This window comes from Arabidopsis lyrata, assembly GCF_000004255.2.
Source record: "Arabidopsis lyrata subsp. lyrata unplaced genomic scaffold ARALYscaffold_6, whole genome shotgun sequence".
Lineage (NCBI taxonomy): Eukaryota > Viridiplantae > Streptophyta > Magnoliopsida > Brassicales > Brassicaceae > Arabidopsis > Arabidopsis lyrata.
This window is the reverse complement of record NW_003302550.1, coordinates 1,608,714-1,632,697: the sequence shown is the minus strand read 5'-3', so window position 1 is coordinate 1,632,697 and position 23,984 is coordinate 1,608,714. Positions and strand designations below refer to the sequence as shown.

The window sequence follows — 23,984 nt, the reverse complement described above, 5'->3', positions numbered from 1 at the left end:
ATTTATAGTTACGTGAGCTGCTTCTAGTTGGATCATGAGACCATTATCAAATTCCATCTAGAGTCCTAAAAAGCCCATTATCTTTTACATAATCTAAAACTCCCATTAACTATTTGGTCAGCCCATTCATAAGCCCATTTAAATTAGTAAAATTTCCAGTATTAAAAATCCTTTTCTTCCTATTTTACTGTACCTTTTTTGTCAAAGCTATTGCTTGAAAAATTTAGTAATTTACCTCACCAATTTTATCCTCCTCCTACTTTCGTTTCTATGTATTTTTCCCTATCCAAGAATTTCATACCTACCTTTTGTCTTCAATATATACCACCCCATTTTTTTTAAAACTCACCATTCGTTTATTTTTTATTTTTATATCTATTATTTTCCCGTACTTTGAAGATAATATCAAAACTTAAAACATATGGTAGCAGACAAAAAGCTTAAAATAGCAAGAACTTAGTAGATTTTACTTGGAAAGCCACGTGAAGATTAAGCAAGAGGCCACGTCATCTAGATGCACCAGTCAGATGCCAAAAAGTATCCATGGGAAACAATTGGCAGAAGACACGTGGCTCAATACTGGTGAAGAGTCGGTGTAGGCGTCTTCGTCGACTTGGTAACGTATCCACTTTATTTGTGCAATCCAATTAATTTAGTAAAAGTGTGTAAACCATTTTAAAAAACAAGTAAACTAAACTACGTGTGAAGAAAGAAACAAGTAGCGAGTAAAAAGTACTAAAAAAATTAGTTGAAGTTCCTTTGTTTTCTTATAGTTAAATTTGTTGAAGGTCGTTGAGAACATAGTTTAATAAAATACAATTCCGATAAGATGAGACAAAATTTAAGTGTTATCTTTTTCTACAGGAGTATTTAATAAATTACTACTATTATAAATCGGACCATCTTATAACGCTTTAACACGTTCGAAAATCAAACACTCACATATTCCACTTTCCACCGTTTTGGCTGAGAAACAAAGAAATGCTAACACAAGTAGTAATGTAACGATACCATGACTAGTATTATTATTTTACTATGCATATGCTATGTTTTCTCTAAATCGAAACCTAAGTAAACTCGTTTAACCAAGGCATGGAAGTGCTATGAATAGTATATATACTCAATTGATTATAGTCGTGAGTATTGGAGCTTTTAATGGTCAATAGTAGTATACACTTACAATTAAAACAGTTGAGGATTAAATTTTGACTTAACATTAATGACCCAACTGTCAAAAATTAGTCAAACTTTGCGGTAGATAATTTAACAGGTCAAATGTTGGACCATCACTAGAAAATTTTATTTGTTCATCACGAGAATTGTCCTTGGCCAAAAAATATCTGAAAAAATAACAACAAATAAGGTTATTAAAATGAAAATTAAAAACAGATGGAAAATCACAGATAACCATAATTAAGAAAGTGAAGTGAGAGATTTGGACAAAAATAGTGACAAGGAGACGTAGACAGTGTTGCGTTGTGATTGATTCGAGAATGTGAAACCTAAAAAGAAGTCTTTCTAGATTGCTTTTCGTATTTTTAGGCGGTTGTTTTTTTAAAATAGCTACGTGTTCCCATTTGATTAGGAAAATAAAGTGGCATTTACTTATTATAAAATAAAAAAAAATAAAAAAGGAGAAACTGTAACAAACTGGAAGCAAAATTTCAGTAAGTCAGGTCAGGTGTAACGCTAAAATTAAATTTAAGAAAAAAAAATAGAGAAAGAGAGAAACAAAATACATCCCAATTGCAGAGAAACCGTGTTGAAGTTGGTCTCTGAGCTGCTTCTTCCTTCCTTTTATTTTTATATTTCCAGCTCTTTATTTCCCATATATAAAAAACTTTCCCAAGAATAAAAACCAAAGAATCCGTATAAATTATCCTAACAGTTTCTTCCACCATCCAACAAATTTCAGATTTTTTTTTGTTTTATACTCGAGTCTTCTTAACCATCAACAACAACTAAAATCCTTGGATTATGGCGTCAAGTCAGTGGACGAGGTCGGAGGATAAGATGTTTGAGCAAGCTTTGGTTCTTTTTCCTGAAGGATCTCCTAATCGGTGGGAGAGAATCGCTGATCAGCTTCATAAATCTGCTGGTGAAGTTAGGGAGCATTACGAGGCCTTGGTTCATGATGTTTTCGAGATTGATTCTGGTCGAGTTGATGTCCCCGATTACATGGATGACTCGGCGGCGGGTTGGGACTCGGCTGGTCAGATCTCGTTTGGGTCTAAACATGGTGAGAGTGAACGCAAAAGAGGAACTCCTTGGACAGAGAACGAACACAAGTACGTTTCTTTATCAATCATTCCAAATTAGGGTTTTGGTTGGTTAGAGAATTTAGGAAATCAAATACAATTTTGCTAAATTTAGGTGATTAATTACATTGTTTGATATGAATCTTATTGATGCAGATTGTTTCTGATTGGGTTGAAGAGATATGGTAAGGGAGATTGGAGGAGTATCTCGAGGAACGTGGTTGTGACGAGGACGCCGACGCAGGTCGCTAGTCACGCACAGAAGTATTTTCTGAGACAGAACTCGGTGAAGAAGGAGAGGAAAAGGTCGAGCATCCATGATATCACTACGGTTGATACTACTTTAGCTATGCCTGGGTCTACCATGGACTGGACTGGACAGCATGAGAGTCCTGTTCAGGCACAACCGCAGCAACAGATTCTGTCTGAGTTTGGTCAGCAATTGACTACTCCTGGTCATTTTGAGGATTTCGGGTTTCGGATGTGAAGAAATGGAAGAAATATTGGGATGGTTTTAGTTTAATAGGGGTTTTACTCATTTTATGTGAATACGAAAAAAATAGGATTGGGTATTTTCTTATACAGATGATGATGGTGATGAAAGAATAAAAATAATGTATAGGAAAGCTTTTTGTAAACACAAATATGTTTGGTAACCATTTTGGTATTTTGAATCAATGCATATGGAGGGTTTTTTTCGATTATTTTAAACTTGATTTCTTACAAGTTACAACACACAAACACACATCAGAAAGTACAAAATCTCATACCAAGAGAGTGACAAAGGTCAAAAGGCATTATTATTTTTCACTACTTCTTGCCTTATGACCCGATCTGTGAGCCATGAACTCATGGCTTGCTTGCATCAGGTTTCTGCACAAGAGAGTGAAAGCAAACAATCAATGAAGTAGCTAGATCTTCATTTGTATTGAAATTAAAGCCAAATTCAGGTCTAGAAATGCCCTTCTGACTACAAGACATGTTGTAAAACTGAACACTTGAATTAAAAAGACGAGTGGAAGAAGTTGATGGTATGATGAAAGTTTACCTTGTCGGCACTTCCTTTCTCATTATCTGGCTTATGTTTCTCTAGTTTCTTCTTCTTCTCCAGTATCTCCTTCTCCATTTTCTACAACAAAATAGATCGGCTTCTTAAAAGTGAGTTTTGTACTAGAAGACAAATAGCTTCATAAACTAGAATTGTGTCCCAAAATACATCAATTTTAATAGTCACAGCCAATTCTTCTGAGCCTAAGTAATGCAAGTGAGACGCAACCAGCTATAGAATTGTCTGCAACTGTTACTACGAGCTCAACCTCAAATCAGAAAGGAACACAACAAGCTATAGAGATTGCTTAACAACACAAAGTTCTTCCCCTTTCTTCAACAAATACTTTTGGTAAAGCGTAAGCTGGATCACAGATTCACACAGACAACATTTTTTCAATTCTTTCCCTCTGTATGAACTAATACGCCTTGAAAAACTCATCCACACACTATTTGACCATTTGTTATGATAGACATCAATTGGATCCAACTGTTATGATGAGGATAGGCATTGGATCTTTTCATTGTATCTAATAATCTTTAAAATCAATTCTAACGCCAATTCCCAAACGATATTTCATATAATTTGATTGATCTCCTGAGATCAAATAAGCAACAGCGCATAAATGAACTCTTGTAGCATCCAAAGAGAAGTCAAGGGACATAAAAAGTCGAAGGTGAAGAAGAACCTTGATGTACATGCTCTCTTTCGCGCGTTCCTCTTCGCTGAGCACACGACCTTTGTCGTCGCTGAAACACCGAATCGCCGATCCTCGAGTCGATTCCACCGAACGCGATGCTCCAATCTGAGTCTCCCACAGGGATCGAGCCAGCCTTAGCTTTGTGATCGCAGAACGAGCCAACGACATCTTTGCTCTAATCAGTGAGATTTCTCGAATTCGTTTTTTTTTTTTGGGTAGAAAATGTATTTGGAGTGATTGTGAACGAGGCAGTTAGGCAGGTTCGGAGCAGCTCCAGATTCAGTAACAGCTTTGGGTTCGGGTTCGGGTTCGGGTTATCGATTCTTAAAAGAACCCGCTAGAACATTGCACCCGCGTAAATCTGTTAGCAAAGACTTATTATTTTGTTGAATGGCCCAGTGGGCTATACAGCCCAATAAGGAGAGAGCCTTGCCCAGCCTCATCTTCGAGATTGTGCTATTTTTAGAATTTCCTTTTTCTTAACACTTTTTTAGAATTTCCTTTTTCTTTTCTTTGGTCAACGACTAATAGTTTTTGTTTATAACAATCTCACGCCAATAATTGGTATAAGAGATTTTCTTTTACTTCAAACTTTTTATTAGAGACAAAACAAAATACTCTTTTAAATTCATTAGCAGGTTTAATTGCTTTAAATATATGTATTATAAGAATCTGCAAACAAGTCCGATTGGCTTGGAGGAGAAAAGAATACAAAAGAGAAGATATTAAGTAAATTGCAGCGTAGAAGTGAACGTCAGCAACCAAATAACTGCGTCTAAATTCGTCTCACTATCACATTAATCTATAACAATTTGCAAATATTCAATTAATTACATGTAGAAAACATATAAGAAAAAATTAAAAAAAAGCTTAGTAGATGTATAGGTGGAGCATCTCGATAGTGACGTCAGACATCACATCAGCAGATTCAGCACTCCATCATCTTTTTGTTATCACTAAACGCCAATTTTTTCGCCATTTTATAGATATCGGTGTTCTCTCTGACTTCGAAGGAGAAAGAAAGAAGAAAAAAATAGTCTTGTTTCAAACTTCAATGGCGTTCTCGAGTTCTATCTTCTCTGTTACTCAGTTTTCTTCTTCGATTACTTCGCGTCCTTCTTCTGCGATCAGTAGGCAGACTCGTTTTCCCGCTCAAATTGCTTCTCCAGATCTATCGCCTGCTTTGTTCGATGATCGCCGGAAGTTCGTCGGAGGTGTAATGTCTCTCTTGACGAAGAGGTTAAGCTCTTGCCTATTTCGTATACGTCGTGTCTCGCTCTTAGATCTTTCCGTTGATTCGTTTTTAGCTGGAGATTTATAGTCTTCTTGCTCCTTCTGATTACTCGATTTGAGTAATCTTTGCTTCGTCTTTTATGTTCAGCTACTATTAGCTTGATTCGACTATAATCTTTGCTCTGTATGTGCTCGAACGATTTGGCAAACGAAACTTATACTAGATTCTCGTTTGGAGTTGTTGAGTTTGTCGTTATGAATCTTGAACTTAGGAGATTTGACAAAGCAAAGGGAGATTAAATTTCGAATTACAGATTGAAGTTCTTAACAGTTTCTTGAGATAATTGCAATAAGTCGCTTGGTAATTTGGTTTCTCTTTGGACCGATTGTAAAATCTTGAATCGATGATTTATCTGAGGTTGCTGATATATCTTTATGTGCTTGTTTGTTTTGGTATGCAGTATAAAAAACCGTGTATATGCTTCAATTAACAGCATTGATTCGGCCGCTACTCCATCTTATCCGGTCAGTAACTTGTTTCAGTCTTTTTTTGTTTCGTCGCATTTAAACTATTGATGTTTCTCGGATCTATTGATTTGACTACCATGGACTTGCATATATGTGCGCTCTCAGAAGCTCAGCAAGTAAAAATGTAGGGAGTATATGGTTATGTGTTCATGTGTAAACTATTTGATATGTGATTTGATTTTCTCATGTCTAATAGGGAAACGGTCTGCGTATGAGTTTTGTGTTCACGTGTGCTTTGAGATGACATTTGCTGGAAAATTTGATCGCAGAAATCGGAAGACGATGACGATGTTGTTCCAATGCCAATGGTTATGATAGACCAGGATGCTGACCCTGAAGCTACTATTGTACAACTCAGTTTTGGAAATCGTCTTGGGGCTCTCATTGACACAGTAAGGGGTTCTATTTCCTGTCTTGGTTTTATGTTCTATCTTATCGATGTGAAAAAACTTTAGCTCTTCTTGATCTACTGGAGCTAGATTTGTAGCATTTTTACTATCAGATTATCACCTCATTTTTGTTATATCATGGAAACTTGCCTTGTCTTCGGCTTATGAATTATTAATTGTGTTTGGCAGATGAGGTCGCTGAAAGATTTGGGATTGGATGTAATAAAAGGAACTGTCTCAACTGAAGGAGATGTTAAGCAGACCAAATTTTCTATAACAAAACGGTAAGAAATGCCGTTCTTTCCGTGGTCTCTCTTTGCTTTAGATGATTTTCTATCACTTATTGACTTCTCACTTGTTCAATAGGATGCACAATTTTGTCTCAATCTACTTAGTGCTGATAGTTATGATCTTCCCTTATGGCCTTATCTCAAATTATGCTATTATAGAATTCTGCAGTTGCCCTATGAAGTTCATGATTGGCATTGGGCTATAACATTTCTCTGGAGAATTCTTTCTAAACTAGATAATTAGCTTGAGACAAGTGAATCTGATCAAAAAATACTTTCTGGTTTCGAGAATTATTGGTGTTGTGTGCAAATATCATCTTCAGCTACCTGCATTGTCAGTTGTCACAGATGCCTGAATTAAATTCTCTTTTTCACACCAGTGACACTGGTCGGAAAGTGGAAGATCCTGACTTGCTGGAACAAATCCGCTTAACAATCATCAACAATCTCTTGAAATACCATCCGGTCTGCTTACAGTTTTCTTTATCTCTTTCCCTTAATCACATTCACATTCAAAGAGGCCTGCTTGCAGCTGTTGTGTTTTTTTGAACATTGCCTTTGGTTGTTTTGCAGGAATGCAGTGAGCAACTTGCAATGGGTGAGACTTTTGGAATAAAGGCTCCAGAAAATAAGGTAATGTTTACTCTGCTTGTTGGATGATTTACTTTTGTGTCCTGTGTTTTATGCAAAGTCTTTTCTAATGGCTTAATCGAGTTTTCTAAAGAAGCTTGCAGTTGTTAAAGGCTAGCTTTACATTACTGATGTCTTAATTCTGCTTTGGATTCATTTGGTACAGATTGATGTCGATATCGCAACTCATATACTTGTGAAAGAAGATGGACCAAAGAGGAGGTATTCACCATTTATTAGAATAATGACACCACAATGTCATATTTAAAGAATAGCCCTGTTGAAATAGTTTACATAATTCTCGCTGGTTTCCTGTTTTCTCTAGCCTGCTTGTCATAGAGACAGCGGACAGGCCAGGTCTTGTCGTAGAGATGATCAAAGTGATGGCTGATATCAACATAGACGTGGAATCCGCAGAGATAGACACAGAAGTAATCAAAACTCCCAAAACCTACAGAGAGTGTGATTCCATTATTATGCATTATAATAATAACGTTTCCATCGTCGCTCTCAGGGACTGGTTGCGAAAGACAAGTTTCACGTAAGCTACCAAGGGCAAGCACTAAACAGATCTTTGTCACAGGTGAGTTTTTTGTTTCAGTTACTTTGTCCTTTGAACCTTAAAAGAGAGAGAGAGAGAGGTATAAAAAGAATCAACTTATCTCCTGCAGGTTTTGGTGAACTGTCTGCGTTACTTCCTGAGAAGGCCTGAAACTGACATTGACAGCTACTAAATGAGCTTTTGTTTGCTCTAAAACAAAACTGCTCTTTATCCTTTAAAGCAAAATCATGTATCTGTGCTACGAAACTTTCAAGTCTTTTGTTTGGAAGATTATGTGGGAAATTCGTGATACTATAATTGAACCACTGTGGCTAAAAAATAAATGGGTTCTTGACACTTTTGATTTGGGTCCGTTAAGAAAGTTCGTAAAAGACTCAATTTTTACAAATCTGAAACCTCCCTTAACAACAAGCTCTAGTTTGGTATTTTAATAAAAATAACCTCTCTTTCCGAATTGGGGACTGAGTAAGCCTAGATCTAGGATAAGGGGCCCTCACTGACCACAATAGTGAATTTTTCTTAAATTGGTTCTTCTTAATATATGAGTATATGACTATTAATCTCATATAAATTTTAAATGTGGGATTCAACATGCTTTTTCGAAATAACGACTCTTAATTATCGCTCTATTTCAAGCGAATCTTACTCTCGAACCAACAATGAATCCTACTTGGACTATCTTTTATGATCATTTTAAAATTATGAACTTTCAATTAGACTAATTAACGAGTGAACTGATTCATGTATAATTAGTAATTACCTTATGTGTCGTTAACATTTCGACGTGGGATCCATCATAATTATTCGGCAAAACTCCTTTATATATATATATATATATATATATATATAATTGTTTTGATGACTGATTCTAGTTTTGTTTTCCCAAAGGTCACTTTACTTTTGTCGTCCCAAAAGTGATAATATATTAAACAAAAAAAAAAACTTCGCTTAAGTATTTTTATTGTTTTGATGACTAATTCTATTTTCTTTGTGACTGCTTCAATAAAGGAAAAAAGAAATTTCAATATGTATCTCGGAAAATTATTTAAATTTCACAAGGAATAAAAAATGTCAACTAGTTTGATGGATTCTCCAAAAGGAACTAAACACAAACGTCACATATAAAATATATAATAACTTCTTAAACTAAAAAAATGTACAACATGCGATATTTCTAATTACAGACTTTATATTATGTTACGTAAAAAAAATCGTTAAACATATACTCCCTCTATTCCTTCAAGTTTGATGTTTTAGTTTTTGAGTTTGTTCCACAAAGATTGATTTTATAATTTTTTTTAAATTTTAATTAATTAATATTAATAAATCGTAGATTTCAAAACGTAATGATTAACTATTTTATATTACTATTGGTTCATAGGTTATTAGAAAATGTTTAATAAAAATAAATAATTGTACAATGATTGTTTCTTAAGATATGTGAAATCTCTAGAAAATCAATCTTTTATAAACAGAGAGAGTACCACATTATCGTTGACCTTTTAGGGAATTAAAACAAAAGAAGAAAATAAATAGAGTCAAACAAATTAAACTTGCAAAAGGATCATACTGATATGAACATGAGTCATGACCTAGTTGGGGAGAACTCAAAACAAAAATAAAAAAAACTGTTAAATATAATGCGATGACGTATGAAAGAGTAAGTGAATGTGATGATGTGAAAGTTAATTGCGTATATAATTAACTTTAAACGAAAAAAGTCTATTTGAAACCAATCTCACTGTGCCAACATTTCATATAATCGCAAATTACAAAAAGATTTATTTTGAGAAGAAAATTGACAGTACAACTCCAATTTTCCCATCAGATTCATAAGAAATGGCAAGTTCTTCAGGAAATGTGCTAAGTTCTTCACAAGGAGTGGCCGGGTCTTCAGGAAATGTGCCAGGTTCTTCACAAGGAGTGTCAGGTTCTCTTTTAGTAATAACAGCTTTTCTTTTTATCGTTTCGTTACTACTTATCACTAGGGGCAATTCTGTGTGTAAACACATCGCATGTTTGTCCACATTAAGTTACTTCGCTTCCGGATCTGACTTGATTTTGGTAACTGCCAACGGTCTACATATTGTACGTAGTTCATATAACTTGTTTTCTAAGTTAGGTTCGGTTTGTTTATATTTGTATATATCCGGCTGCTTAACGTAGATGCATCCAGATACGGCACAAAAGATTTAGATGTAATTTGTTTATAGATGCAATTTATATCTAATTGGTTATCTTATTTTCTTTCTTCATGTGGGGTTGCAGATTTAGGTGAAATTTGTGAATATTTATCATTATCACAAAACATTAGCGACGATGATTTGGAACACGTTAAAGTAAAGTTCTCGAACCTGCAGAGAGACACAACTACTGCCTGGATCGACCCATTTGAGACACCATTGCAAAACGCATGTAGTCGCCGTCAGTTGGCCGAGATCGTCAAGAAGCTACTATTGCACGAAATGACGAGTCGTGGCCAAATGGCAAATGACATTTATTGTCAAAGTTTAGCGCTCGATATTGCTGCTGGGAGTGGCAATTTGAAGATGGTTAGGGACCTGTGTGAACTCTATCCCAACCAGCTGCTTGCTCAAGATAATTCAGTTTCCTATGGGCTAGCAATACCGGTTGTGCGGGCATCTAATGCAGGCCATGGAAAGGTCACTGGCAACCTTTATTTCAACAATCAGAATATACTTCTTCCTATTTTGAAGGATAAACAAGGATATTGGGCTACCTGTCTCCTTCTGGATGCCATATTTTATGGATTTCTAGGTAAGTCTTTTGAGTACTTGATATGTAAGAGCATTTCCATCCATAAAAAAGGGATTGAGTTTCTTAACAAAAAAAATACTAATATTTAAATACAACTGAATTTTATACTTAACTTTAATTCAAAATGATAAATTAGACCAATCTATGAGAGACAAATGGGCATATGGGTTTCTTACGGTATCTCATTGGAGAACCCTTTCTCATTTTCTCTCATGTGTTTTTTTTATTAGTAGTTTTCACCTAAGAATCTCAACTGGTGCTGTAGGACAACTGAAATGTGAACCGGAAATGTTAGGAATCTAATCTGATATGTAAGGAACGTAAATGGATGAATATAATGCCTCATTTTTATATCTATAAAAAAAAAGAATGACTCTTTTTACTGAAAAATTGGGTTTTTAAATGAATATCCATGAACATTTGTTGGGCGAGATAGGCTACTCCACTAACTTTCAGTTGCTTATGTGACCAAAACTCATGATTTTGTTTCGTGGTAGTTGTGGTCATATGTTGTATAGTTGTTAGATTACAAAATTTTCGGCCATGCTTTATGCTAAAATAAATATAGTTGATTAGTATACATAAGTGGACATAATAGCTTGGTTTCATGGGCTGTTAGACATTGCGTTGGACATCATCATAAATGTACCGTCTGTGGCCGTGACTAAACACGCAAGTCAAAGATCAACTCCACTTAAGTTCTTAGCTTTGAAACCTGACTTGTTTCATAGCCACTCGGCCCACTCCAATCTTGGATTTTGGCGACGCTTCATCTACTCTTGTATGTATTTATATATCTTTGCAATCCATTACTAGCTATTCTTGTTTTTCTTTTTTTTTCAGTTTTCAACCTTCTTGAACTTTATTGTTCATATACATATTCCATTGGTAGGTATAGAGTTGGATTTTGAGGACTCGAAACCAAACCGATGCCAACGTACGCCATGCACATCAATTTCTGGATTTTATCCCAAAATTTTTATTTGTTTTGATGTATATATATAGTCACTGAAATGAATTCCTTCATCAGGTCTATTTTCGATGATAATACAACGTCGTCCCAAATGGTTTGGTACGTATGTAGGTCGAACTTTTTTCAGTTTTTATCCAAAGTTGAGAATTTTATGCTACAATAGAGTTCGCACACTTATAATTTAATTCACAGGTTTATTTCAATTCAAAACCAGTATCAATGAATAGGTGGACCTATGTTTTTTTAGTAACTGAAATGTCTTTCCTTCATCAGGTCTATTTTGGATGATAATACAACGTCTTTCTTAGTTTTTTTTTCTTCTAATTTTTAGTGTGGAATTCATAACAATATATGAACTCTAATTATTAGTATGGATTGGGACATAAATTCTCAACTACTAAGGAAAAAGAATGAAAAATTTCTCTACGATGGTGTACACTTCAGATATATTCCCCAACCCTCTAATATTACTTCTAGTGTCGATCTTGTAACATCTCCTATTTTTTATTTGGCATAGGTATCATGCAAACATATGATCTAAAAGAAAGACATTCTCAAGCTCAAAACTTGCTAAAAAAAATGTGCACAGAACTACCAGGCATGGTCAAGGACAATAGTTGGAAAGAGATGGTCTATGGAGCACTACTTGAAGCGGTGAAGAATGGGAACAAGGAATTTTTCATTGAGATAATCAAATGTAACCCTCAACTTCTTTGGATCTGGAAAGCTGACTCTGGCCGAAACCTCTTTCAGCTGGCCGTTGAATTCAAGAAAGATAAGATCTTTAACCTCATACATGGTTTAGATGATAGAAAGGTCACGCTGCTTAGATCTTACGACAATAAAAACAACAACATTCTCCATATCGCCGCTCATCTCTCTACTCCCGACCAACTTTCTAAGATTTCTGGAGCTGCTCTCAAGATGCAAAGAGAGACTCAATGGTTTAAGGAAGTAAAAAGCTTGGTATCAGAACGTGAAGTAGTGCAAAAAAACAACAAGAAGAAGACCCCGCGACAAATATTCGAAGATTCTCACGAAACTTTACGAAAAGAAGGAGAAGAATGGATGAAATACACTGCCACTGCTTGTAGCTTCGTGGCAGCTCTCATTGCAACTGTCACTTTTCAAGCCATATTCACTGTTCCTGGAGGTACTGATCAAACTTCGGGTGCACCTATCCTTCTTCATGACTTACATTTCACGGGGTTCATCTTCACAAACACTCTCGCCTTCTTCGCCTCCTGCATCTCTGTGCTCATATTCCTCAACATTCTGACCTCAAGGTACTCTTTTGATGACTTCATTGTATCACTTCCTAGAAAGATGATATTGGGTCAATCAATTCTGTTTATCTCTATTGCCTCAATGCTTGTTTCATTTATCACGTCCCTTTCCGCGTCAATGCGGCACAGGCCAACGCTTGTAGTCCCACTCAAGCCACTCGCCAGCTTCCCTTCGATTCTCTTCTTGATGTTGCAATATCCTCTTCTCAAGGAGATGATTTCTTCCACCTATGGCAAACGACTCTTCTACCGCGATACAAAGAATTGGCTACCATGAGTAGATATTACACAAGGATCTGGCCAAAATCAGTAAGCCGTGGTCGCCTATAGACAATGTAATGTTTGTGTCTCAACGGATACTTCTTTGTTATTATTTGTCCCATGTTTGTGTGGAGTTGTACACAATAAATGGCAAAGGTGTCTTGGCACCCACGCTTTCATTTTCTTGAAATAAAATCATTAATCAATTATGGACGTGGGCTCAAGAGATTTAACCCTGGAATGATACTAACATAAAACTGATTCTTTTATAGAAATTTTATAGTTCTCTGAATCGATAGATAAATTTCTGTAGAAGAACTCTTGAGTGTGCTGATAAAATATAATGTTATACAACACTTGCTACAGATTAGCAATTAATTACTTATATAAACACACTTCTATGGGAGGGAGAATCAAGAACCTACTCGTCGAGCCAATCCACGCTGAAAGATTTTTCCGCAGCTTCAACGCGAAGTCCTGTAACGGCCTTCTCGACCTTTTCCCACATCCACAAAGCCTCTCTATCGCATATTACATGGCGTAGAGAAGTCAATGAAACCGCAGAGCTTGGTATGCTTGATAAGCTGCATTCCCTCATGTCGATTTTCTCAAGTGTCTTAACCTTTCCTATCTTTTCCGGAAGAGAACTCAGGCTGGCACATTGAGAGATGTCAAGGTACTTTAATCTTGGCAGCTCACAGAGTTCTACTGGCAGAGATTGCAGCTCAGGGCAAGCGTATAGCCTCAGAAGCTGAAGGAATTTTAGCTTACTGAGATACTTAGGCAATTCTTTGATGCGGGGACAATTTGTTATGCTGATGGAGTTGAGAGAGGTGATGCCACAGATGGTCGAAGGTAGTTCCACAAGATCATCGCAATGATCTATTGTGAGATCAGACAATTTTGGGAAGATTTGGGCAATGTCTACTTCTGTCTGATCAAGACTAGTGTTGATCTTGCAGAAGATGAGAGACAGCTTGTGGAGGTTTTGCAATGGCACTGTACTGCTAGAGAGTTCAGGGACATGAACCCTCTCAAGCCAGAGACTCTTGAGTTTGGCCAAATTGGTAAAGATGGAGAAGTCATGTAGACGTGCTGGAGACATACCATTGTTGATGATCACGAGCGCCCTAAGCTTGCCCATCTTAGCAATGAAAGGAGGCAACACATACTTTTCAGAAGAAAAGTGTAGTATCAAAACTTCAGCCTTAGGGAGTTCCATGTCAAACCAATCCATCTCAGTCATTTCTCCTGTAAAATTTAAACAGAAATCCATATCAAAACTTTATGTTCTAGTGACAAACCGAATTAATTCATTAGAAGATGGTTGGGTAACAAATTCTTACCTGTGTGAATGGAAACTACTCTGGCTTTGTATGCCTCATCATTGTTTCTCTCCCATTCTCTTGGAAGTATTGACTCTCTTTTTGGCATCAATAACCGCTCTCTGTTATTTACTTTCCCACGGTTGCTAAGACGAAGTGCCACATCTCTTAGAACATCGTGCTGCGTCACAAATATATCATAGTAGCTAGTGTACATATGGCCAAACCTGAAAATTATCGATGGTAAATTAGCTAAGAACGTTTAAAACCGTAGAAGTGTCTACAAGAGATGAGATCATAAAGAACCAACCGTACCTTGGATCTTTCACGAGAGTAAGGAGATTTCTGCTTGCTAAATCAACAATAACAGCAAAAGAAGTTGCATCCTCGAGATCATGCAACTCGACTAACACGTTGATGAGAACATCAAGAGGGATCTTCCTGTCTTCAGGGAAAGCACCCAGAATCAAGAAACACTCTCTGGTTTTAGGGTCAAGATTTTCTAGAGTTGCTTCGATTTGAGCAAAAACTCTACTTTCATGAGTTTCATCAGCAGGTTCACCTCTTGATAGCCTCTCCACTGCACCTTCCCAATATTTTTCAGGTCGTTCTTTCAATGAAGCACCGATGACTTTCAGAGCCAAAGGTAGACCTTTACACTCCCCAACAACCTACCAAATAAAGTCAATATGAGTACTGAAAGCAAAAGAACATTACTACTATGCATGTATAACTTGTAGCAGACCCATTACCTGCTTGACCAAACTTTTGCTGAATCCTGAAGGCACTGATTTCTGGTTGAAAGCAGAGACACAGAACAGAGACGTTGCTTCATGTTCATTGAGTAACTCTACATCATAAGTGGCTCTAGAATCTGCGAGTTTAGACCGTGAGACCACAAGAGTTGTGGTTCCAGGAATATTATCGAACATGAGCTGGTCTAGAGATTCCCTTGTCCAAACATCATCAAGGATCACTAGCTTCCGGGTTTCACCAATAGATTCCGGAAGAGTGGCACCAGCCCCAGCCTCATAACTAGTAAGAGATCCCCATATATGGGCTCTAAGCTCCTCAAGATTGGGAGATTGTGACACAGTCAGAAACAAAACCTTGTTACCAAAGTGCCCTGTAAAAGCAGTAAATGAAAGCAATTTCAGCATCAAGAACTCAACTACATAACACAACAATAGTTCACCTTTGATGAACAAGACATAATCAAACAAACATACATACATAGAAGCATGATCATCAAATAAACTAACAAAACACACCATTAAGAAACACCACAACCTACTGCAATAGATCCACAAAGATGTACCAACCAAATTAACAAACGATATTGAATCAGAGCCATAATTTATTACCTCGAACTTCTTCGTCCCGCGCAAGCTCTTTGGCAAGAGTGGTTTTCCCTGAACCACTCATCCCTGAGATACCAATAAGTCTTTCATCATCATTGGATTTAAACAACATCTCCTTCACCTTGCTCTTTCCCAAATCCAAATTTCCTCCCAAATCAGCACCATCAGTCATCACCATCTCCATGGTAGCCTCCTCCATCTTCAAGGCCTCCCGCATGGATTCACTTCCCCTGATTTTCATAGAACCAAGCTTCTCACTCAAGCAATCAAACTTCCTATCAATCCGATCGAACCCAACTTCCGTATCGACTCGAACATGATGGACATCAGCAAGAACATGGACTAACAATTGACCGTTAAGAAAGCTAGAGACTTTACTCTGGAGACTCTCCATTTTCCTAACATGGATGACCTGTCGAACCATGTTCCAACGGCTGGATTTGAGAACTTTCTCGGTGAGCTTCCTACACTTGTCTAAGGTTTCTGAGAACATACGCAATTGAGCCTGGCGATGAGGGCTGAGCTCGACGCCGCTATATTGAATCTCCTTGATCGTAGGTTGAAGACCCTCGATCATGGTGGCGAGATTTTTGGCGATGCCTCTGCATCTGAGGGCTTTTTGAGATACCGCATAGAGCTGCTTTACGAGCTCCGTCACAACTTCGCCGCCGATGATATCTGCCATCGGAACGCCGATGAGAAAGAGAGAGATGAGTGGAGAGAAGAAAAAGCAAGGAGGAGTGAAGTAACAAGCTACTTATTAATAAAGAAAGAAAACAAAACAAGTAGGAGACGATGTGGAACCCATTAACGAAGCTTCGTTGCAGTTACCTGTTGGTCTTTAAAGTCTACGAAGACCCAAATAAAGAAAGACTTTTGGTTTTGGGCCTTTGGGCAAATCGAGGCCTATCATGTTCTATTATTTGTGGTATTTTGCGAAAATGGATTATCCAGCTGTCAAAAAAAAGAAAATGGATTATCCGATGATTTTTTTTTTGTGATAAAGTTAATGAAAATTTTTGATGAAGAAAAGGGTTGGCTGATTTTATAACCATAAACTAGTTGCATTCTCAGTTTTTCTCCCAAACCTTTTTGCTTCTGAAAATTCCACCATAAACTTAGATAATTCTCACAATTGCAACATGTACTTTCGGATTCATCTTTAAAACTACGCCTCCAATTGAACCGGCCAATAAACCGGTACCACATAACCCGGTTTGATTTAATTCAAATTTAACCAAATTTAAACCTGATTTTGACTCGAATCTTCTTCCTCTTCACCCAATTTTGATCAGAATTTTTTTTCTTCTTCTCTCCGGCGAGCAGCACCAATCGACGACAACGCCAATTGAGTAACCTGTTCCATAAGCAGCCTGAGTGGCGGTCATTAGGTTACTCAATTGGCGATGTCGTCGATTGGTGCTGCTTGCCGGAGAGAAGAAGAAAAAATAAATCGGGTGAAGAAGAAGAAGATTCGGGTCAAAATCGGGTTTAAATTTGGTTAAATTTGAATTAAATCAAACCGGGTTATGTGGTACCGGTTTATTGGCCGGTTCAATTGAATGCGTAGTTTTAAGGATGAATCTAAAAGTACATGTTGCAATTGTGAGAATTATCTAAGTTTATGGTGGAATTTTCAGGGGCAAAAAGGTTGGGGGAAAAGCTGAGAATGCAACTAGTTTATGGCTATAAAATCAGCCAACCCTGAAGAAAAACAGAGAAAATTAAATTGTAAAAAAATATCAAAGTGTAACATAAGAATTATATTTACATTAATAAATAATTACATATCAAAACAAAAGCCAACGAGAAAAAAAAAAAAAAAAACTTTTGTGAAAAAGGTGAAACGGTGAAAGGTAAAGAAAAGGAAATAAAGAAAAATAACTGCGGCGGACGGTAATAGTCGAAATCAGAGTTTAGCTAACAGGACCTTTCTCATCATCTTCACAATCCCGGAGACAGTTTAATGGCGGCCATAGCTCGTCTTCCACTAACCCATTCTCTTCCCTCCAAATTCAATCCTTCATTATTCCTCTCTCAATCTATTTCTTTTCCTACTTATCTCCTTCGCTCTCCCTTTCGCTCCTTCTCTCCAATCCTCTGCTCCTCCTCCTCTCTGGGTGATTCGAGATCGCTGGGGAGTGATTCTAATGCGTCGATTGTCGGGGATCTTCTGGATTATCTTAATGAATCCTGGACCCAGTTTCACGCCACTGGTAAATTGAAAAGTTGTTTTCTTTTTCGGTATTCAAGTGAAGTGACGACTCTCATTGATCTTTTTTTTTGTTTTTGCTTGCAGCTGAGGCGAAGAGACAGCTTTTGGCTGCTGGGTTTGATCTCCTCAGTGAAAACGAGGACTGGAAGCTGAAACCTGGTGGCCGTTACTTCTTTACACGAAACATGTCCTGTTTGGTTGCTTTTGCTGTCGGCGAAAAGTGAGTTTTCCGATTCAATTATGTCTCCATGGTATAAGATCGGTTTTGCTATGATCTTCATTAGTAGATTAATGAATCCTGGAACTAGGTCATGCTTTGATAACTGAAGGGCTTTTTTTTTTATTCCTTAATTTTTGGGTTCAGGGAACCTACATTTGTTCCTCATTTTGTAGGTATGTTCCTGGTAATGGTTTTCATGCCATAGCTGCTCACACCGATAGCCCGTGTCTTAAACTTAAGCCCAAGTCTGCTTCATCTAAGTTTGGCTATCTCATGGTGAATGTTCAGACTTATGGAGGTGGTTTGTGGCACACATGGTTTGATCGAGACTTGAGTGTTGCGGGGCGAGCAATTGTGAGAGCCAGCGATGGCTCGTTTGTTCACAGGCTTGTCAAAGTGAAGAGGCCATTACTAAGAGTGCCCACTTTGGCCATTCATCTTGATAGGTAAATTTCTTTTATGAGGTTTTTCTAGTTGAGTTTTAGACTAATTCATTTGCTATCAGGTGGAGGTGTGTTTTGAAGCTCATTCATGCTGTTTTGTTCTTCTTGTATTGTTTAGCACAGTGAACAGTGATGGATTTAAACCGAATTTGGAGACCCAACTTGTTCCGCTACTGGCAACGAAGCCAGATGAATCCTCAGCAGAGTCCAAGGACAAAAATGTATCCTCCAAAGATGCCCATCATCCATTACTCATGCAGGTATGACAAAATTAGGTTAGTCACTAGAGTCATTCCTATGCATCGTTAACATGCACCAAGTTTCTAAGATATTAGATCATGAGAATCGAAATGAGAAATTTGGAGTTTGTGATGCTAAATTTTTTTTATATCAGTACCAGTATTTTTAGTTCCTATCATCATCATCCATTAGTGTTGCTAAATGTTTATCTCATTTAGTTTCTCGGAATTTCTGATGTGTGTAGTATAACTGTAAAATCCGCAAATTATCTCAAAGCTTCCTGATCGTGTTGCAGATTTTGTCAGATGACCTGGACTGTAAGGTCGAGGATATAGTGAGTCTTGAGTTAAATATCTGTGACACCCAACCTAGCTGCCTAGGAGGAGCAAACAATGAATTCATATTCTCTGGAAGACTAGATAATCTTGCATCAAGTTTCTGTGCTTTGAGAGCTCTCATTGATTCATGTGAATCATCGGAAAGCCTGTCGACTGAACATGATATCCGGATGATAGCTTTATTTGACAACGAGGAGGTACCCTTTTCCTATAAGATATTTGTTAGGCTGCTTCAAATCGAGGAACTTATTAGCAGTATTAGAGTCCTGAAAATTGTTGAATAAAGAGGACTTGCATTTAACCTTCCATAACCTTTTTGCTTTAAGGTGATGATGTGCTTGAAACGTTTTGTTTCAATAAATTCTTCTTAAAAATGTTTTGTTTCAATAGGTTGGTTCAGATTCATGTCAAGGTGCAGGGGCGCCCACTATGTTTCAAGCAATGAGACGGATTGTAAGTTCCCTAGGCAATAAGCAGGTCACTGAGTGTACATTTGACCGTGCTATCCGGAAATCTTTTCTTGGTACACATATTCTACTTTTCCAGTTATTTATGCTAATGTAGTCTCTGGAAATTTTGTAAGACAGTGGTTACAAAATTTGGATGTTTTTCTATCTCTTAGTTTCTAGTTTCTACTGAAATTTGTGTATGGGTTCTTGTGGTTGCAGTGTCTGCAGACATGGCTCATGGAGTGCACCCAAACTTTGCAGACAAGCATGAAGAGAACCACCGTCCTCAACTACACAAGGGTCTGGTTATCAAACATAACGCAAACCAACGCTATGCAACCAGTGGAATCACTTCTTTTCTTTTCAAAGAAGTAGCAAAGCTCCATGATCTTCCAATTCAGGTTGGGTGTTCTTCTTAGTGTTAAGTCCAATAGTAAACAACATTTAGGGAAAAGTTTACATCGCTGTCTTCAGCAGCCTTCTGTTGAGATGTTGAAAGCGGTTTGTCTGTGGTTCTTAGGATTTACACACAATAGATCATCTAGCTGCTCCACACTAATCAACCCATATTTGAGAATGGTATACAGACAATTAGATTTTTGCTACCTGTGCAGGAGTTTGTGGTGAGAAATGATATGGGATGTGGCTCAACAATAGGACCTATATTGGCTTCAGGAGTGGGGATCCGAACCGTTGATTGTGGCATAGCTCAGCTTTCTATGCATAGGTATGTTAACTACTGCCATTTTTTAACAACTCTTTCTCATGTTTCCAAATCAAAATACTTAGACTCAGCTTCTGGTTTTTGGAACTTGTTACCTGTGAGACAGTGTGAGAGAGATTTGTGGAACAGACGATATAGACATCGCGTACAGACATTTCAAGGCGTTTTATCGATCTTTCTCAAGCGTAGACAAGAAGCTCGTTGTGGATGATTAACTCCCCTGGATATTAATCTCGAGGCAACAAAATCCCGCGCTTCGTCCATGCTCAAAGATCTTAAGACATGGTGAGAATGTTCAGCTAGTTACTTCTGTTCGTGGCTGGTCCTCAGTCTCACAACAAGAACAGAACCTAAAATTTGATTCTCTTGTTTAGGAAAATTGGAATATAATCTTCAAGGTTAAGGTTCCGGTTTGTAACACTGCCTATTGTTATCTTGACAAATACGATTCTTTTTAATTTGTCGAATTTTTATATTTTTTCATATACAGAAGAGCCTTTAATTTTATTTCCAACAGAAAAGCAATCCAAATAAAATAATGAGTAACCAAGCAAAGGATATATTCTTATGTAAGACCAATCAAAGAATAGGATAGAAAAACACCAAAGATTGTAATTGTATGTTACCGTTATGCCTTGCATATACTTACGGACAACAACATATACACATGAGCTTTTTATATATATCCGATTACCGTTATGTCTTTTTTCATATTTTGTTAGGTTTGGTCCAAGAAAATTTGATATGGCAATGAGTTCTAATTACTTATGCGCAACTTTGAAGGAAACATTTCGGAGGAGCCCTTTCAAATTCGCTAATACAAAGGTTCCTCATGCTGGCCTAGGCGACAGTATTTCTCCTATAAAAGAAGTTCCTGAAGAAGAAGAAGTTCCAAATGATCCCGTCAATATCCAGATTCCGTTCATCGAATCAGCTCTTTCCGCATCTCGGCTCCGCGGTAAGAGTTCTTATTTCATTCTCAACTAATCAATCGCCTATAAGTTACAAGGAGATAGATCAAAGTCTCAATTTCGAAAGTAAGGGTACTAGGGTATATAAATGTATCTTGTTGTTGATGTAGGAAAGAATACGAACGTATATTATGAGTATATACAATTAAGTCAAGGAATAAGCCAAGGTCGTTTAGAAGTCGTGAAGGACTTCTTGAACCATCATCCGGACTCAGTGGACGAATGGATAAACCTTTATGAGACGCCATTGTTAAAGGCTTGCGCGTGTGGGAAACCCGAGATTGTTAAAGAGCTTCTGCGGCGTATGACACCTGAACAAATGCTTCCCAAGATGAGCCAAAACGCTTCCTACCACACGCCTCTCACTGTTGTTGCGGTTAGTGGAAACATGGAGATTGCTGAAGCCTTAGTCGCCAAGAACCCTAAGCTGCTAGAGATTCCTGGAATCAATGGACAAATTCCGGTTGTGGTTGCGGTTGAGAATACACAGATGGAGATGGCTCGCTATCTTTACTCCAGAACTCCGGTTCAAGTGTTACTTGACCAAGATGGGTATCACGGTTCTTTGCTCTTTCTCAATGCCATCTTCTATAAAATGCTTGGTAAGCGGTTTCTTGGATATCAAGCAAACCATATTTTTTGGCGGTTTTGATGATTATTTCTTGATTTGTTTTTTTTATATAACTAGACATCGCGTTGGATCTGTTCAACATGAGCAGACGCTTAGCCGTCACAAAACACTTGCAAATCGAGTCGATTCCCATCATTGTCTTGGCTTCAAAGCCAGATCTTTTTCCTGGTGGCTGCTATCACGGACCATTGACACGTTTCATCTACTCTTGTCCGTACTAATCTAAGACCTCTTCATTACAAAGATCAATCATTTTTTCATTCTCTTTTGAATTAAATAATTTGTCCTTCTCTCACTTGCTAGGGATACAAGTAAAGCTGCCAACTCTTCCACAGCCTTCTCGTTTAAACAGAGATCATCAGAGTAAGTTCTTCCGTATACATAAAAGTTCATAAGAAGTCTATATATATATATATATATATATATATATATATTCCTCTGAAGAAAGTGAGAAAGTTTCGATTTTTTCCAGATACTCTGATGGGGAGACTGTTGAAAGGCCTCTCCAAATGGACCGGTAAGTATTAGGCTATTCAATAGGATTCACATGCACTTTTAATCTGAATCGAGTGATGTTTTCAGGAATAGATGAAGTGTACCGACTTAAGGTCATGCATCTACAAGCCAAGAAGCTTCTACGAGGAATATCAGAAGAAACACTGGCCTTGGGCTTGAAGGAACGTTCCGAGACAGTGGATGAGGCTTTACTCTTTGCAGTGAGATATGGGAATGTGGATTTCTTGGTGGAGATGATCAAGAACAACTCTGAGCTTCTATGGTCCACGAGAACAAGCTCGAGCAGTACTCTGTTTCTCTTGGCGGTCGAGTTCAGACAAGAGAAGGTGTTTAGTCTCCTCTACGGTCTGGACGACAGGAAGTACTTGTTACTCGCCGACAAGGACTGTGACGGCAATGGTGTGCTTCATCTCGCCGGCTTTCCTTCTCCTCCTTCCAAGCTCTCTAGTGTCGTTGGCGCACCTTTGCAGTTGCAACGCGAGTTACAATGGTTCAAGGTTTGCTCTGTTTCTCTCATGCATAGCTAAAACAGAGGAAACAGAGGTGTTAATTTTTTGGCCTTGATTAATGAAGGAAGTGGAGAGAATCGCACCGGAGATTGAGAAGGAGAGAGTAAACACAGAAGAGCAAACACCGATCGAGATATTCACAAAGGAACACCAAGGACTGCGACAAGAAGCCGAGAAATGGATGAAAGACACGGCTATGTCTTGCAGCTTAGTCGCAGCTCTCATTGTTACGGTCACCTTTGCGGCGGTCTTCACCGTCCCTGGTGGCACTGACGACAATTCAAAAGGTAAACCCTTTCACCTAGATGATCGGCGATTCATCATATTCATCGTCTCAGATTTGATCTCTTGCTTCGCCTCTTGCACCTCCGTCCTCATCTTCCTCGGGATACTAACCGCAAGATACTCCTTCGACGATTTCTTGGTCTTTCTGCCGACAAAGATGATTGCCGGACTTTCGATACTGTTCGTTTCAATTGCGGCGATGCTTATAGCATTCTCGTCGGCGCTATTCACGATGATGGGTAAAGAAGGGAAATGGATCGTTGCTCCGACGATCCTTTTTGCTTGTTTACCGGCGCTGTTGTTTGTTCTACTTCAGTATCCTCTCCTCAAGGAAATGATCTTTTCAACTTACGGCAAAGGAATCTTCAACAGAAATATGAAATGTTGGGCTTAACTTGAGACATTGATCTTTTGGGCCTAACTCGGAAACTCTTTAATAGAATAAAAATAATGATGTTTTTCTGAATGTACAAACAAACTCTTGGACCGGTCCACCAAATATCATCACATATGAAACATCTATCTACCATATACCTACAATATATTACATCTACTACTAATAAAAGGAGCTTTTTGATGCAAATTATATATTAAAAAAAAAAAAAAAAACCCTTTCAATGAGTCCATATCAGCCTTTCTAAAAATCTCTCTTTAAGTGAGCATAATTCTTTCTTCTGAATAATGGTTTTGGTTTTGGCTGGTAACTGAAAACCCTATAAAGGTGATGCCATGTCACCAGACTCTACGCTTCCAAGCCAACAGTGTTTAGATATGTGTAGAAGATATCATCACTGATGGAGCAAGTAAGAAACTAATTATGA

General features: G+C 37.7%; 7 protein-coding genes across 7 annotated transcripts; 5 read left to right on the top strand and 2 right to left on the bottom strand.

Annotated features, from left to right (window-relative positions):
• The first annotated feature begins 1,721 nt into the window (after window positions 1-1,721).
• LOC9307182 (transcription factor DIVARICATA) lies at window positions 1,722-2,962 on the top strand. Its single transcript, XM_002873122.2, has 2 exons — window positions 1,722-2,288; window positions 2,415-2,962. The coding sequence occupies exons 1-2, from the start codon at window positions 1,978-1,980 to the stop codon at window positions 2,743-2,745; spliced, it is 642 nt and encodes a 213-aa protein (XP_002873168.1). The 5' UTR covers window positions 1,722-1,977; the 3' UTR covers window positions 2,746-2,962.
• On the bottom strand, window positions 2,943-4,249 carry LOC9309236. Its single transcript, XM_021022894.1, has 3 exons — window positions 3,995-4,249; window positions 3,307-3,387; window positions 2,943-3,131 (listed from the first exon to the last, which is right to left on the bottom strand). Exons 1-3 carry the CDS (start codon window positions 4,172-4,174, stop codon window positions 3,108-3,110), a joined length of 285 nt encoding a protein of 94 aa, XP_020878553.1. The 5' UTR covers window positions 4,175-4,249; the 3' UTR covers window positions 2,943-3,107.
• A 726-nt stretch (window positions 4,250-4,975) lies between these two features.
• On the top strand, window positions 4,976-7,976 carry LOC9309235 (ACT domain-containing protein ACR12). The gene is made up of 10 exons (XM_002873121.2): window positions 4,976-5,245; window positions 5,701-5,764; window positions 6,037-6,159; window positions 6,346-6,440; window positions 6,827-6,911; window positions 7,020-7,079; window positions 7,243-7,298; window positions 7,402-7,507; window positions 7,591-7,659; window positions 7,748-7,976. The coding sequence occupies exons 1-10, from the start codon at window positions 5,061-5,063 to the stop codon at window positions 7,808-7,810; spliced, it is 906 nt and encodes a 301-aa protein (XP_002873167.1). The 5' UTR covers window positions 4,976-5,060; the 3' UTR covers window positions 7,811-7,976.
• Window positions 7,977-9,851: 1,875 nt separating this feature from the next.
• Window positions 9,852-12,952, top strand: LOC9307181. The gene is made up of 5 exons (XM_021023656.1): window positions 9,852-10,416; window positions 11,036-11,197; window positions 11,309-11,353; window positions 11,447-11,488; window positions 11,907-12,952. The coding sequence occupies exons 1-5, from the start codon at window positions 9,852-9,854 to the stop codon at window positions 12,950-12,952; spliced, it is 1,860 nt and encodes a 619-aa protein (XP_020879315.1).
• A 231-nt stretch (window positions 12,953-13,183) lies between these two features.
• On the bottom strand, window positions 13,184-16,454 carry LOC9309234 (probable disease resistance protein At5g04720). The gene is made up of 5 exons (XM_021022345.1): window positions 15,626-16,454; window positions 15,014-15,387; window positions 14,577-14,932; window positions 14,283-14,488; window positions 13,184-14,187 (listed from the first exon to the last, which is right to left on the bottom strand). Exons 1-5 carry the CDS (start codon window positions 16,305-16,307, stop codon window positions 13,358-13,360), a joined length of 2,448 nt encoding a protein of 815 aa, XP_020878004.1. The 5' UTR covers window positions 16,308-16,454; the 3' UTR covers window positions 13,184-13,357.
• Window positions 16,455-17,505: 1,051 nt separating this feature from the next.
• On the top strand, window positions 17,506-20,758 carry LOC9309233 (probable aspartyl aminopeptidase). Its single transcript, XM_021023015.1, has 9 exons — window positions 17,506-17,838; window positions 17,922-18,057; window positions 18,231-18,503; window positions 18,619-18,760; window positions 19,036-19,275; window positions 19,469-19,601; window positions 19,747-19,928; window positions 20,142-20,254; window positions 20,358-20,758. Exons 1-9 carry the CDS (start codon window positions 17,589-17,591, stop codon window positions 20,464-20,466), a joined length of 1,578 nt encoding a protein of 525 aa, XP_020878674.1. The 5' UTR covers window positions 17,506-17,588; the 3' UTR covers window positions 20,467-20,758.
• A 218-nt stretch (window positions 20,759-20,976) lies between these two features.
• Window positions 20,977-23,728, top strand: LOC9309232. The gene is made up of 7 exons (XM_002873118.2): window positions 20,977-21,209; window positions 21,333-21,824; window positions 21,911-22,063; window positions 22,157-22,216; window positions 22,326-22,370; window positions 22,436-22,866; window positions 22,943-23,728. The coding sequence occupies exons 1-7, from the start codon at window positions 20,996-20,998 to the stop codon at window positions 23,555-23,557; spliced, it is 2,010 nt and encodes a 669-aa protein (XP_002873164.1). The 5' UTR covers window positions 20,977-20,995; the 3' UTR covers window positions 23,558-23,728.
• Window positions 23,729-23,984: the final 256 nt, after the last annotated feature.

Coding starts and splice junctions, on each gene's coding strand:
- LOC9307182 (XM_002873122.2), top strand. CDS start 1,978: ATGGCGTCAAGTCAGTGGACGAGGTCGGAGGATAAGATGTTTGAGCAA. Junction 2,289..2,414: donor TGGACAGAGAACGAACACAA/GTACGTTTCTTT, acceptor TTATTGATGCAG/ATTGTTTCTGATTGGGTTGA.
- LOC9309236 (XM_021022894.1), bottom strand. CDS start 4,174: ATGTCGTTGGCTCGTTCTGCGATCACAAAGCTAAGGCTGGCTCGATCC. Junction 3,388..3,994: donor AAGAGAGCATGTACATCAAG/GTTCTTCTTCAC, acceptor ATTTTGTTGTAG/AAAATGGAGAAGGAGATACT. Junction 3,132..3,306: donor AGAAAGGAAGTGCCGACAAG/GTAAACTTTCAT, acceptor TCTCTTGTGCAG/AAACCTGATGCAAGCAAGCC.
- LOC9309235 (XM_002873121.2), top strand. CDS start 5,061: ATGGCGTTCTCGAGTTCTATCTTCTCTGTTACTCAGTTTTCTTCTTCG. Junction 6,441..6,826: donor AAATTTTCTATAACAAAACG/GTAAGAAATGCC, acceptor TTTTCACACCAG/TGACACTGGTCGGAAAGTGG. Junction 7,508..7,590: donor CCGCAGAGATAGACACAGAA/GTAATCAAAACT, acceptor CGTCGCTCTCAG/GGACTGGTTGCGAAAGACAA.
- LOC9307181 (XM_021023656.1), top strand. CDS start 9,852: ATGCAATTTATATCTAATTGGTTATCTTATTTTCTTTCTTCATGTGGG. Junction 10,417..11,035: donor CATATTTTATGGATTTCTAG/GTAAGTCTTTTG, acceptor ATGGGCTGTTAG/ACATTGCGTTGGACATCATC. Junction 11,489..11,906: donor ACGTCGTCCCAAATGGTTTG/GTACGTATGTAG, acceptor TATTTGGCATAG/GTATCATGCAAACATATGAT.
- LOC9309234 (XM_021022345.1), bottom strand. CDS start 16,307: ATGGCAGATATCATCGGCGGCGAAGTTGTGACGGAGCTCGTAAAGCAG. Junction 14,933..15,013: donor GCAAAAGTTTGGTCAAGCAG/GTAATGGGTCTG, acceptor TTTATTTGGTAG/GTTGTTGGGGAGTGTAAAGG. Junction 14,489..14,576: donor ACTCTCGTGAAAGATCCAAG/GTACGGTTGGTT, acceptor GATAATTTTCAG/GTTTGGCCATATGTACACTA.
- LOC9309233 (XM_021023015.1), top strand. CDS start 17,589: ATGGCGGCCATAGCTCGTCTTCCACTAACCCATTCTCTTCCCTCCAAA. Junction 18,058..18,230: donor GCTTTTGCTGTCGGCGAAAA/GTGAGTTTTCCG, acceptor CTCATTTTGTAG/GTATGTTCCTGGTAATGGTT. Junction 20,255..20,357: donor GCTCAGCTTTCTATGCATAG/GTATGTTAACTA, acceptor CCTGTGAGACAG/TGTGAGAGAGATTTGTGGAA.
- LOC9309232 (XM_002873118.2), top strand. CDS start 20,996: ATGGCAATGAGTTCTAATTACTTATGCGCAACTTTGAAGGAAACATTT. Junction 22,064..22,156: donor GACACGTTTCATCTACTCTT/GTCCGTACTAAT, acceptor CTCACTTGCTAG/GGATACAAGTAAAGCTGCCA. Junction 22,867..22,942: donor GCGAGTTACAATGGTTCAAG/GTTTGCTCTGTT, acceptor TGATTAATGAAG/GAAGTGGAGAGAATCGCACC.